We start from the raw sequence: 14,064 nt of genomic DNA, 5'->3' as shown, positions 1-14,064 counted from the left end.
TTAAATACATTAATTATAGTTATTTATACTAATTATCTTTTAGGCCGACATTTGAGACTTTTACTGCTCTGTTTCTATTGACAAATGTTTTTCTCTTAATAATGATCACATTTTCCTGTTTCTTCTCATGTCTAGTAATATTTGACTATATATTAGATATTTTGAATGATGCACCATAGAGACTCTAGATTCTGCTATCTCCCCCAAAGAATGTTGAGTTCGGTTTGGTAGGCAGTTATATGACTATCATATCACCCAGAATATGTGGAGAATTGGTTTTATGTGTCATTAGGGTGAGCCTGTTTTAGGTTTTCCCTTAACCCAAGGGGAATCCCTTATTCTTGTGACTTATCCTTTACTCTTAAGGTATAAGCCTCTTGAGATTTTTATGGAAAACCTAATGTGCTTACCACCCCCACACTCCCCAACAGGCTGGACTCAAACTCCAAACTCTGACTTTTATATGGTGGACAGTAACTAAAATTTCAGTTCATTTTTCTTTCCCCCAGCTTCTAGCTATTTTTTCTTTCTGCACTCCTTGGTATTTAACCTGTACATTTGTAGTTCAGGGATCAAGCTGTGGATGTTTACACTCAGGTGTCGAGTTTCTGCTATGGCTCACTTCTGAAATTTCCAGGAACTCTGGAAGAATCAAACTCCATGATCTGACTCCTCAGGCCAATAAAATGTCAGTTTCTACAGAAGTTTTGCCGCCCCACATTCGTCAGCCTGGGGCATGGCTTCAGGGGAAAAGCTGTATAAACATGGATTTCACACAGTGTGGTTCCTTTCTTTTGAAGGTTGATTCTCTTTTATCTTTTGCTTGTTTTGTTACTCTCCCATGTCTTAAAGCAGATTTCTAAACATGTGCTCACAGTTTATTATTTGTATCAACAGGAGGATGAGTCTGATAAAAAAGTATTCTGCCCTGTTTCAATATGATTTGTTTTTGAATTTTGTCATAATTATGTCTATTTTTCTGTGGAAACACTCCAGCCCCTTTCCAGCTCCCCATTCATCTCACTGAGAGCCACCTCCATCCAGCAATAAGATCCTCCACATTTGCCATCCTTCAACTTGTCCGTATGACCTGATTCTTCCTGGACTCCAGACAAGAACCTGGGTACCAAAGAGGCACTGAGCTGGTTAACACTTAAGCTATCTGCAGATGGCAGAGCTAAAGGAGCACTGTAACACACCTACTGAGGCTTCAGGAATCGCAGGCACCCACCTCTAGATGCTACCATGGGGCCAGAACCCAAAAGTGCTGGCCCTGGCTCCCACACCTGTCCGTCTTCATGCTCCCCTTCCCATAGGGTTCGAGTGCATGGCAGCCCAACAGATGAGCGGATCAGGGAACTCTCCTGTTTCAATTTAATTACTCTCCCTAGAGAACATTGCTTTTTAGCAACTGAAGGGCCCTGCTTTCTTCATTATACTTTCCTAAATTCTACTTATCTTTGAGTATCCATTCAGTTCATGCCTTCTGAATTTTCCGAGCACTGAACCTAATCCACCTCCTTTGGGTAGGGTTTTCCCTCGTGACTTATCAATTAACACACATTCCAAGATGTGCAGAGGATGAACTAGTATGTTTGGAAGGCAACTGAGATGAGGATGGGAATAGAAAAGAGGTGGCCTCCCAAAATACTTTTAAAGCTGGTATGGTTACAAGCAGACATTGGGAAGCTGCTTCTTTTCAGGTATACAACTCAAACTAATTGTGTCCTGTCTCATTTTATAATCACCTCATATGAGTATAATATTCTTATCACAACAAGATCAGAAGATTCTTGAGGGCAAATATCTTGTCTACTTCTCTTCCCATAGCACTGAACATAGTGCCTCACACAAAGATAGAAGTTTATTTGATGTGTTCCTTTGCATTTTAACCACTTGGCTGAATCTCTAAGTTTTCTTTGCTAATTTTTCAAACAGTGTTTGTCCAAACTTTCGTCATACTAAAGAGCATGAAGATACACCCTGAAAATTTATAATTTGGCCTAAGCTTAACTATCCAACCACATTTCACACTATTCTGCTTTCTCCCTCACTAACTCTGCTCTTGCTCTACTGGTCTTCTCTCAGTATTTAAACACACAGGAATTCCTGCTTCAGAGCCTGTGCACTTGCTATTTCGTTTACCTAGAATGGACATGGCATGGTTAGCTGTTTCTCGTCACATAGGTCTCAGATCAAATGGTCATTCCACAGAGAGGTCTTACCAAAGTATCCTGCTCCCTTAAATCTGACCCAAATACTCTCTTGTTCAGTACTCTGTTTTCCTTTTTTATATTATTATTATTTTAAGACAGAGTCTCACTCTGTCACCCAGACTGGGTGCAGCGGCGCAGTCTCTATTCACTGCAACATTTGCCTTCCGGGTTTAAGCAATCCTCCCGTCTCAGCCTCCCAAGTAGCTGGGACTACAGGCAAACACCAAAATGCCTGGCTAATTTTTATATTTTTTGTAGAGACAAGGTTTTGCCATGTTGCCCAGGCTGGTCTCAAACTCCTAGGCTCCAGTGATCTACCTGCCTCAGCCTCCCAAAGTGCTGGGATTACAGATATGAGTCACTGTTTTACTTTCTTTTTAGCACTTACTAGTAACTAAAAGTATCCTCTTACTATTTGTTTGTGTTTATTGCCTATCTTCTCATGTTAGAACCTAAGGTCCATGAGGGTAAGGAATTTTGTCTCGTTCACATCAGTATCCCAAATGCCTAGATCAGTGCCTAAATGAACAGTTGTCACCCTGTGTGCTATCTTGAAAACAATTTGAGATAGATACACATGTCAATGTCCTTAACGGTAAATTGATTTCAGTGAAAAATGGCTCAGAGGTAGAGGCTACAGAGATGTTTTTAAAGAATAAACAGGGCCGGGCACAGTGGCTCACACCTGTAATTCCAGCCCTTCGAGAGGCTGAGGCGGGAGGATCACGGGGTCAGATCGAAATCATCCTGGCTAACACGGTGAAACCCCGTCTCTACTAAAAAAATACAAAAAGTTAGCCAGGCGTGGCGGTGGGCGCCTGTAGTCCCAGCTCTCAGGAGGCTGAGGCAGGAGAATGGCGTGAACCCAGGAGGCGGAGCTTGCAGTTAGCCGAGATCATGCCACTGCACTCCAGGCTGGGCAACAGAGCAAGACTCCATCTCAAAAAAAAAAAAAAAAGAATAAACAGATCATTCGTTTAAATTTAATTCCATCCAATGAGATCACAGGTTAGAAGATGTACCAATGAGAAAAACTCAGTTCTTACAACAACTCTGTGAGATAGACATACTATAATAATCTCCATTTTATGGATGAGGACACTGAGAGAAAAGGCTAGATAAAGACTTAAGTAGGTTGATTTGGCTGAAGTTGTAAAGCCAGTAGGTGACTAAACTGGGAATGAAAACCAGGCAGTTTGATTTCAGTCTGTGGTTATGGCCACTGTGCCTCATCTGCATTTAGGAGTGCAAAGTGTATTCACTTCAGTTCTCTCATGTATTTACCACACAAATCTAGCATGATTACTTTACATATGCTTTTACAAATGGTTTAGAACAAACAATAATGGACTTGGGGTTGAGTTCCAGGGTATATTACTAATCAATATAACCCACAATCTAACTTCTTCATTCCTTAATCCCTGAATATGTAAAATGAAGGCTTGGTTGAGTCTTATTAAAGATAAACTAATATTTTATTAATTGTTTTGAAGTTATGAGAGCCCTGGGCATCATGATGCTGATAAATTTAACAAGAATATTGTTAGGAATATTTAATATCTTACCTGGACTTTATTCATCTCCAATTTGTTCTTCTCATTGGCACTCTGGTCTTGTTTGCTAGCTCCCTTTTTCTGAGGGCCTTTCCCAAAGAAGATGTAATTTACAAAGGCATACTCCAGCAGAGCCAGGAACACAAACACAAAGCAACCCATCAGATAAATATCAATCGCTTTGACATAAGGGATCTTTGGCAAGGTCTCCCTGAGGTGGGTGCTGATGGTTGTCATTGTAAGCACTGTCGTGATTCCTGTGAAAGAGAAAAACAACGTTTAGCTAAAGGCACCACTATTAAGTTCCTTTTTCAAGATTGAGAGGACAGATGCCATTTGCCATTTCCTTATTCATGCCCCTGAGTGATCACAGTAGCATGATAAACCACTGGGCAAAAAGGGCAGATATTTTGAAAGACAAGGCATTAGCCTCCCTACATAGTCCATTAATGAATCATAAAATAGAATGTGTAGTTAATGAAGGGTTGAAAACATGTTTTTTAATTGCACAAAATAAAAACAAAAGCAGATGGAAAAGCAGATCAAAATCCCATTGAAATCCTACTATTGAATGTCACTCACTTTATTATGTGACCACATTTTTCTTCTTCCTTTTCTCAGCATCTCATTCATTGTGCTCCTAAATTTGTCTTTGTGATACTAATCCCTATAGCATCCTCTACCAAATTGAAAGCTGCTGACCAGTTTGAGATCTACTTCATTCCATGAATCAACAGGACACCCAAATTACAAGGTCAGTATTGCATTTTAAAATAATTATGTGTAATTCATAGCAAAACATCACCAGAAGAGGAAACATGAGAAATGTCATAATTTGTATCAAGTGCTTGATTTATGTATATTTTACATTTACTATTATCTTGTTACTTTGATATTTCAAATATTATCTATTTTCTTGGTTCCAGAACCTAGCATGAATTAGTTCCGTGATGTCAGAAAACAACTTCTTAAAAGTTTGAACTTGGATTTGTTAAAGAAGTTTAAGACTATAAGCTCATAAAGGACAGATTGTGTTTTATTTACTTTATTAAATATAGCATTCTTAATAGTATAACGTTTGCTTAGCTGTATAACATATTTTGTGGTGATGATGGTGATGATGAAGTGATAACTGCGAAAAGCAAGAAGTGAAAAAGAAGTCAGAATCTAGTGTAGATATTTGTTCTGCATACTAATATACATTTGTATAGTGTTGTACATTTTTAAATAATTACAGTTATAAATTATCCTATATGGCTGTCATAACAGCCTGAAAATGATAGGAAGTGTATATTATTCTCATTTTATAACTGGGTAAACAGAAAATCTGAGATTAGTTATTTTGTTTTAGGCCACCCAGTGAGGGTCAAAAGAGCACAGAAATGTTACACAATAGCATTTACAATAAGCAATGAGATGAAAAGGTAAAATCGAAAATTTGATAGAGGCTCTTAAAAATAAAGTCAGAAAGTATGGAATAGATAGTAAAGACAAAGGAAAACTTCCAAAGGGAATGGGAGGTAGCAAAATGAAATGAAGGAAAAAATAGTTTCGCATTCATTTGCCAATCAGATTATTCTAGATGTATATTCCCGGATTTGACTATTCAACTTTTAGAAGAACAGATAAAGCAGGAGGTCAGGACTGCCAGACAAAAAATTAAATTGGTTCAGATCAGTAATAAATTCTAATGTGCTGGGCTGATATAAAATGCTATAATGAGTGGTCTTTCTTATTTCTTTAAAAAAATCTTTAAATTTCACCTGATATAACTCTAGCTAATGTGCTTCACAGAAATGAATGAGTCACTTACAAATTCGCCAGTTGCATTTCTGCTTCTACTCCTTGTTTTATATTTTTATACAAAAAGTGTTAGTAAATGGATGCCATTTTAAATTACATGTTTTAAAATATCTCAAGTTTTACAGTCCAAAGAATAGCTTAAACAAGCACCTTTATATACTAACATCTCTAATATCTCTAATTAAAATAGTATTAGCTTTGAGGATAGAAGAGTAAAGAAAACCACAATTCATAAACTTACTAGTTATTATTCTCTGCTGTGGACACCATCCACTGTTTTTTTCTTAAGTGTAGCATATAGACATAACAATACTCATGTTCAAGTAATATATGCAGATACATACGTGTGATACTATTATTTGTTTGCTTTCTTTAATCTTAGGTTGTTCAAAGATTGATAAAGTGCTACAAACAAACACTTGACTTTGTGAGCTTTGTGTATTCAGTCATTACAAGTAAGCTGTAGTGATGGCAATTAGTGTAGCTGTGAACAGGTATGCTGATCATCTAGTCCAGCTTAATAGTCTCCGAAATGAAGAGATGAAATATGTTAGCTTAGCCAGAAATGTTATGTGTGTGAGTGTATGTGTGTGAGAGAGAATTTGCCCCAGAAAGAAATAACTGAAATGGCTGTAGGATCAGACAGTGACACAGATTTGCACATCCCCAGATTCAGCAGACAGACCTTACACATCCTAACCTTCCAAGGAATGCTTTAAAGTCTCAAACATAGCCCATCAGCTTTCAGCAATTAATTAACCATGGCAGGATTAGTTCTAAATTTTGTTCCCCCAAGAAGGAAATCATTTTTATTCTGTCTTGACCACAGATTATTAATATAGCTGATGAATTATCTGTGCCTTATTCAAGTGTAATAAACTCCATTTAAAGGAGACTCGGCTTAATACGATTTAATTTTAGTTAGTATCCAAAGGATAGTATTTCTCAGCAATTGACAGCTTGTTGTTAGTCACGTGGTTTACTTTCTCCAAATTCATTTGAAAATAGTGCATTGTGTATGTTCTTCACTGTTAAAAGCAGGGATTAAAGAGGAAGTCATCCCAAAGTTAGTAAAAATTAGCGTAATGAGAATTTAAAAATATATTCCATGAGACACTTAAGTAGTGCTAGATATAGTCCAAGATTTTTGTTTGTTTGTTTTGGTAAAATGCTAATAAGACAGTACATTGTAGAATATTCATTGTAGACATGCTTACATTTAGATGTCTTATATTCAGGGACTCTTATGATGATCTAATTCTTTGGCTTGCTATAAGAGAGCCCTTCCCTCTAATTCCTGATATTGGTTATTTGTTTGAAAATAAAACCTGTTAGTTCTCTGCAGTGCTGAGAATGTATTACCTAGTGCGACTCTCGCTGCAGATGCATCATAGTTGATCCAAAAAGACACCCATGACAGAATTGTAATCAGTGTAGAAGGCATGTAGGTTTGCAAAATGAAGTAACCAATGTTTCTCTTTAGACGAAAACTTAGTGACAGTCGTGGATATGCTCCTGAGTTGAGAAACAAAAGACAAGTAATCAGACCATCATTTGGTTGGAACCATCTTCTTCCTTTCACAGCACCTCTAGTATCTTTTGGGGGAAACAACCTCACCTGTCGTGAACTCCACCTTCTTAGACACCATCTTGTAGTCAACAATTGAAAATTGAGGAAGTTCGATTTTATTAACACCAGTTACTGCCCCCTCTCCTCCATTCCAGTAAAACTCTATGTCATCAGTGGTATAGCCATCTGAAATCAATAAACACAGCACGGTTAAATAAAGTTTAGGAAATCATTTTGAATACCACCTGGGAGCTAGAGGAAAAATTCCCAGCAAAAAGGTGGTAAGGTGGCATTGCTTTAAATTAGGGTGGTATGCAGGTCTCAAGTGGAGTGCTATTTCTGATGATTTGGTAGTAGCTGCATTGAAAGAATGGGTGCATCTGGCTTTAGTGGACTTAAGCTCTGGATCATTTAGTGATAGCTGAAGTCACCGATGCAATTTATTCTTATTGTATCTACTAATGTTCATTCCTTGGTTAAATTGGGGGATGGCTGAATTCTAGGTACCTGGACATGGCTTTGGCTATGTGCTACTTAACAACAACAATCGCACAGCAAGTAATAATAATTGAGCACATATTTGTTAAAAGGATAACAGGTAGTGCGAAGAGATGAAGTATAATGAAAGACTAAGTTTATATATAGCCATTACATGAGTAAGACATTAAAAACTGCATATTTCTTTTAGAAAATTTGGCAAGCTTTTATTCATATCCTTTGATTATAGCTAATATTATTATAGCTAATATATGGGTAAAAGTCTTAGGACTATATAAATTCTTGATAATGCTTTTATATCTTTATACTTATGAGAGTGCACTTTAGTTAATTTAAGGGGAATGTGTAGGGAACTGTAGATTGTAGTAGAAGGGTCTGTCCTCAGGCCTTCAGCATGAAGGCCCTACGCTGATGGCCTAATCTCTTCCTCTTCCCACTCTGCTCCCACCTGGCAGTGTTCTAGCTGGGTTATCATTATGTGTAAGAGTAACTTGCTGAGTTGATGGGTGCAGCACACCAACATGGCACATGTATACATAGGTCACAAACCTGCACGTTGTGCACATGTACCCTAGAACTTAAAGTATATATAAAAAAGAGTAACTTGCATAAAAAGAATGTACGGATATATTTTAAAAATCTAAAAATAATTTAAGGCATATTTTACGACCACATTTTTCTCTACCAGCTAGAGACAAAGAAGATCTTTCTCAATTCATTTTCTATTTAGGTTCACCTCAAATAAAAAAGCATAAAATCTTTTTTCCACTAGAATTGCTGGGGCTAGTGTTTCAAAGGTAACCACATAAGCTCTTTGTAGTGGACATCATGCTGACCTACTTTTGATTAAAGCCAGTAATACCTTTTCAAGAGATAGAAAATAATATATTTGATATTTGGAAGTTGAATGCCAGGTGCCAAAGGGTCACCATCAACTTGTCCTTGCCAGAATGTAAGAAATTTTAAGCTATTCTTCCCCATTCCGCTTCCCGCTTTTAAAAAGGAAAACAAAACTATCTTAATTTTACTGCTTTAAACTGACTTCCAGATATAATCACCAGTGTTTGAAAGACTGAGACCCTCTTTACTATTGGACTTAGAATATTATCTACAGCGGACTAATTGGCATATTGGGGATTTTATCAAGTTTGGGTATGATTCTGTAAGACTGATTCTAAATATCTCTTTGAGAATTTGATTAAAACCTGCCAATAAAATCCACAGAAAAATATAGATAGATAGATAGATAGATAGATAGATAGATAGATAGATAGATAGATAGATAGGATTCGATGGCAATTTCAGGACATCATGGATCCCATTCATGGAGTTTAGAATACAAAACTCCTGTCTCAGTTGAAATGGTTAGTGGCAATATGACAGCTTAAATTCAACCCAGACTTCTTCCTTTCCAATTCCAATTCAACCATGAGTTACCTCTCCTAAGTCCAGCAGGAAGTAGTATCTGGGGAATGTGAGTTCTCAGCCCCGCCTGGATCCAGTGGACAATGGCATCATGGGATTTTCTTTCCCCCCTCAGCCACTAGAGAGAACCTAGGGACTGGTGGCATGGAGTCCTTGGGTGGGGATTAGAACAGCGGGATCCAAGAAGATAGCTGGGTGAAGGGGCTGTTGGGCCTACTAAAGAAGGAAGCATATTACCACCTGTGTGATTGTCTGGAGGAACTCGTCATCTCAGTCCTTTAAGGGGATGTGGGAAAGTTAAAAAGGTGGGTTGAGAAATCACCATACTGTTTTCCATAGATATTGTGCTAATTTACATTGCTACCAACAGAGTATAAACGTTTCCATTTCACAACATCTGTTGTTTTTTGACTTTTTAAAAATGCAATTCGATTTAGCAATCCCACTGCTGGGTATCTACTCAAAGGAAAATAAGTCATTATATATAAAAGACTGCATTCATATGTTTATCACAACACAATTTACAATTGCAAAGACATGGAACCAACCTAAGTGCCCACAGACTGATGAATGCATAAGAAAAATGTGGCATATATATACACCATGGAATACTACTCAACCATAATGACGTGAACCCGGGAGGCGGAGCTTGCGGTGAGTGGAGAGCGCGCCACTGCACTCCAGCCTGGGAGACACAGGGAGACTCAGTCTCAAAATAATAATAATAATAATAATAATAATAATAATAATAATAATAATGTATTTTGCAGCAACTTGGATGGAGCTGTGGAGGCCATTATCCTAGATGAAGTAACTCAGGAACAGAAAACCAAATATTGCATGTTCTCATTTATAAGTGAGAGCCAAGCTATGGGTAGGCAAAGGCATACACAGTGGTGTAAGGAATGTTGAAAGACTCAGAAGTGGGGAGGCTGGGAGGAGGGTAAGGGATTAAAACAATCACCTATTAGGTACAATGTACACTATTTGGGTAATGGATACATCAATAACCCAGACTTCACCACTATATAATTCATCCATGTAAGTAAAAACCTCTAAAGTTACTGAAAAAGACAGAGAGAAGAAAAGGCAGGTTGGGTCACTGAATGAGAGACAGAGAGAGAGAGAGGAGACTACCTCCTGGTGCATCAGCAGGGGATGACAACTTGGCTGGAGCTCACCATGCTTTCCATCTAGAACTTTGTTCCTTTTAAGGTGACCTGGCAGCTGGGTCCAAACCCCAAAGAATATGCGAGAAAAAATAAAAATCCATATAAGAAACCCAGTAGCCCTAGAGAAGGAAAACAAGTGGAAAACTAGATTAGGTATCATCTAGTGAAAAGAACTGAGGAGGAAGCAAATAATAGCTTGAACTCTCCGTTCCTCACTCTTGGTAAAAATATAGGAACACTTACAGATATCTGATTACAGCACAGGCAACTTTTTATTCTAAAACTCAATGGTTTTTTTTTTTTTTTTTTAAATATACAAAATGTCTTAGATAAATTGAAGAAAAGATGGCCACCGATGAGGCCAGAATTTGTGGCTTGGAAGACAATTTTATAGATATTTGGAAAGCATGAAGAAACTATAAAAATTTTGAACGACTCATCTAGGAGATCTAATATATGAATAGTGGGCATTCCTGAAAGAAGGGCGTTCTATAGACAAGGAGCCATAATAAACAAAAAGAAAACAGAAATTCCCCAGAGCTTACTAAATAAATTATTTTGCAGATTGGCAAGCTCACTATATCAGGTCATCCCAATGTCGTTCCTAAACTCCAAGGGTGTAATAATAGTCTTACAATCTTCCAGACAGAAAGTACAAGGTGTTTTCAAAGGAAAAAGTATTGAACTTCTTATACACAACGCTGGAAAGAAAAGATTATAGAGTGACATCCACAGAACATCTAGCATATAGGCATAAAGGACAGCAACTCTGAGACCCAAAAGTACTACTCCCTGCCAAAATACACTTCTTTCCAGAGAAGATATACAAAGATTCAGAGGACATACCATTTAGGTACCTGCGTGAGGAAACTTCTACGGAAGACTCTAATCAAACAGATGAATCAGGACAGATAAGGGAATCCACCTTAGAAACAGAGGAACTGTAAAGAATCATGACTAATCAATTCCATGCAAATTAATTTGAAAATGTGGATGAAATGGGTAATTTTCTGAGAAGAAAGCATTTTTTTAAAGCCCAAATAGGAGGCACAGAAAATCAAAACAGCTTGATTTCATCCCTACAAACAAACAGATATTTAAGAACTGATAATTCTATTGCTACTTAAACAGCTCCAAAGCATAGGCTAAGAATGAAAATTTCTAAATTATTTTCATAAAGTAAGCAGAACATATTAGCAAACAAAATCCAGCAGTACTTTAAATAATAAAGCATAATCAATATGGTTTATTCTGTTTAATATTAGAAAATCTAGTAATATACTTCATTATAATAACAAATCTAAGGAGAAAAAACCATATGATTATTTATACTGATACTAAAATGGCATTTGATAACTTTCAACACCAGTTCTCTCTTTTAACAAAGCAAACAACATTATTCAGTAAATATGAGAAAGAGCCAGGCTCCGTGGCTCTCGCCTGTAATCTCAGCACTTTGGGAGGCTAACGTGGGCGGATCACGAGGTCAGGAGATGGAGACCATCCTACCTAACATGGTGAAACTCTGTCTCTACTAAAAATACAAAAAATTAGCCGGGCGTGGTGGTGGGCGTCTATAGTCCCAGCTACTGGGGAGGCTGAGGCAGGAGAATGGCGTGAACCCAGGAGGCGGAGCTTGCAGTGAGCCGAGATAGCACCACGGCACTCCAGCTGGGGTGACAGAGCGAGACTCCGTCTCAAAAACAAACAAACAAACAAACAAACAAAAATTTAGCAGGGCATGGTGGAGGGCGCTTATAATCCCAGCTACTCGGGAGGCTGAGGCAGGAGAATCACTTATACTCGGGAGGCGGAGGTTGCAGTGAGCGGAGATCATGCCACTGCACTGCACTCCAGTCTGCGTGACAGTGCGAGACTCCGTCTCTCTCTCTCTCTCTCTCTCTCTCTCTGTGTCTCTCTCTCTCTCTCGCTCTGTGTGTGTGTGTGTGTGTGTGTGAGAGAGAGAGAGAGAGAGAGAGAGAGAGAGAGAGAGAGAGAGAGAAAGATATTTCCTTAACATGGGAAGATATATCTTTCCTGGTCCCAAACCAGCATCATGTGTAGTGTGGAAACAGAAAACATTCCCATGACAGTTACGGAGAAGATGAGCGTGTCTACTACCATTGTTAATATTTAACATTGTTCTGGAAATACTAACCAATACATTAGACAACAGAAAGAAAGTTGAGGTACAGAGTTGGAAAGCTGCTGGTTAAACTATCAGGATTTGCAAATTATGCAATTGAATATTCAGTAAACCCCAAATAATTAACTGAAGAGCTATTACAAACAATAAGAATTTGGTAGGGTAATGGGGTATAAAAATACTATACAGAAATTGATAACTTTAATATATAAAACGATAACTTATAACATAATAAATGAAAAGGACCACTTAAAAATACAGACAAAATTATCCAGTAATAAATTTGGTCAGAAATATGCAAAACACATATGAAGCAACATTTAAAATAAATTTAAGGCACGAAAGAAGCCTTGAACAAATAAAAGGCATAGCATATTTTTGAAAGGAAAACTCAACATCGTAAGTTTCACAATTTAATATGATTGCCTCATAATGCCGATAGGATTTTTGTTCTGGGAACTAGACTAGACTGAATTGAAAGTTAAAATAAACCCAAGAAAACTCTGAAAAAATAGTAGAAATAGGCTGGGTGTGTTGGCTCACGCCTGTAATCCTAGCACTTTGGGAGGCCGAGGTGGGTAGATCACTTGAGATTAGGAGTTTGAAATCAGCCTGGCCAACATGGTGAAACCCTGTCTCTACTAAAAATACAAAAAAAGTTAGCTGGGTGTGGTGGCAGATATCTGTAATCCCAGTTACTCAGGAGGCTGGGGGAGGAGAATCGCTTGAACCTGGGAGGCGGAGGTTGCAGTGAGTCAAGATTGCACCACTGCACTGCAGCCGGGGCAATAGAGTGAGACTGTCTCAAAAAAGAAAAATAAAAAAGTAGAAATAAGGGGCAACTAGCTCTACCAGGTAGTAAAACATTATACAACCTCAATAATTACAGCAGTGTGATCCCAGTGCTGGACTTGAAAGAAAGATCAGTGGGTTACAATAAAAAATTCAGAACTAGTGCCAAATACATAGGAAAATTTAGAATATGATAAAAGTGGTACCTCAAATTATTGGGAAAAAGATAGTTTAAGAAATCATGCTGGCTGAGGAATTACTTGAAACAGCAGTTTGGACCCCTATTTCATGTCATAAACTATTGTAAATCTCAAATAAATTGTAGATCTATCTAGAATATATAACTACGCTTATACTGCAAGAAAACATGGGAGAATTATTTTATACTACTGACATGGATGAGGCCTAAGTCTAACAAAGAATTCATAAATCATAAAAATTTAAAACATTCAGCTACATTAAAAAAGTGTGGCAACAAAAATCTATAAACAGAATCAAAAGCAAATAAGAGACAAAAAATAATTGCAGTTCATATTTATGACAAGGATTAATGTTCTTAATATATAAAAAAACTTCTACAAACAAAAAAGAAAATGACAAAAAACTTAATGAGAGTATAGTAAAAGAATATGAATGGATAATTCATTGAAAAATAAAAATGCTCAAACTCAATTATAATCAGAGAAATGCAAATTAAAATTAAAACTGTATCAAGATACTCCCTTTTGACTTATAACTTGGAAAAACTCCACAAAGCGATAACATATTTTGCTCTGCATGTGGCGATGGAGCTACTCTCATGTTGCTGATGAGGATGTAATTTGTTATAATCCAAATGGAATGCAGTTTGCTTCACCTATCAAAAGTATTAATGTATATACCCTTTCAC

At 37.4% G+C, this 14,064-nt stretch overlaps 2 protein-coding genes across 10 annotated transcripts in view; both read right to left on the bottom strand.

Annotated features, from left to right (window-relative positions):
• The window catches only part of GABRB1 (gamma-aminobutyric acid type A receptor subunit beta1), a 447,091-nt gene that overhangs the window by 16,750 nt on the left and 416,277 nt on the right, over positions 1-14,064 (bottom strand). For all 9 annotated transcript variants that reach the window (XM_045392330.3, XM_045392329.3, XM_065544972.2 and 6 more), the window contains 3 exons: positions 7,191-7,328; positions 6,935-7,087; positions 3,782-4,026 (listed from right to left, as the gene is read on the bottom strand). In XM_045392330.3, the coding sequence (XP_045248265.1) occupies positions 3,782-4,026; positions 6,935-7,087; positions 7,191-7,328 (536 nt within the window). The remainder of the gene's footprint in view (positions 1-3,781; positions 4,027-6,934; positions 7,088-7,190; positions 7,329-14,064) is intronic.
• Positions 1-14,064, bottom strand: part of ATP10D (ATPase phospholipid transporting 10D (putative)) — a 279,019-nt gene that overhangs the window by 192,239 nt on the left and 72,716 nt on the right. The gene's annotated exons all lie outside the window — the stretch shown is intronic.

This window comes from Macaca fascicularis, chromosome 5, assembly GCF_037993035.2.
Source record: "Macaca fascicularis isolate 582-1 chromosome 5, T2T-MFA8v1.1".
NCBI lineage: Eukaryota > Metazoa > Chordata > Mammalia > Primates > Cercopithecidae > Macaca > Macaca fascicularis.
This window is presented reverse-complemented; position numbering and strand designations above follow the sequence as displayed.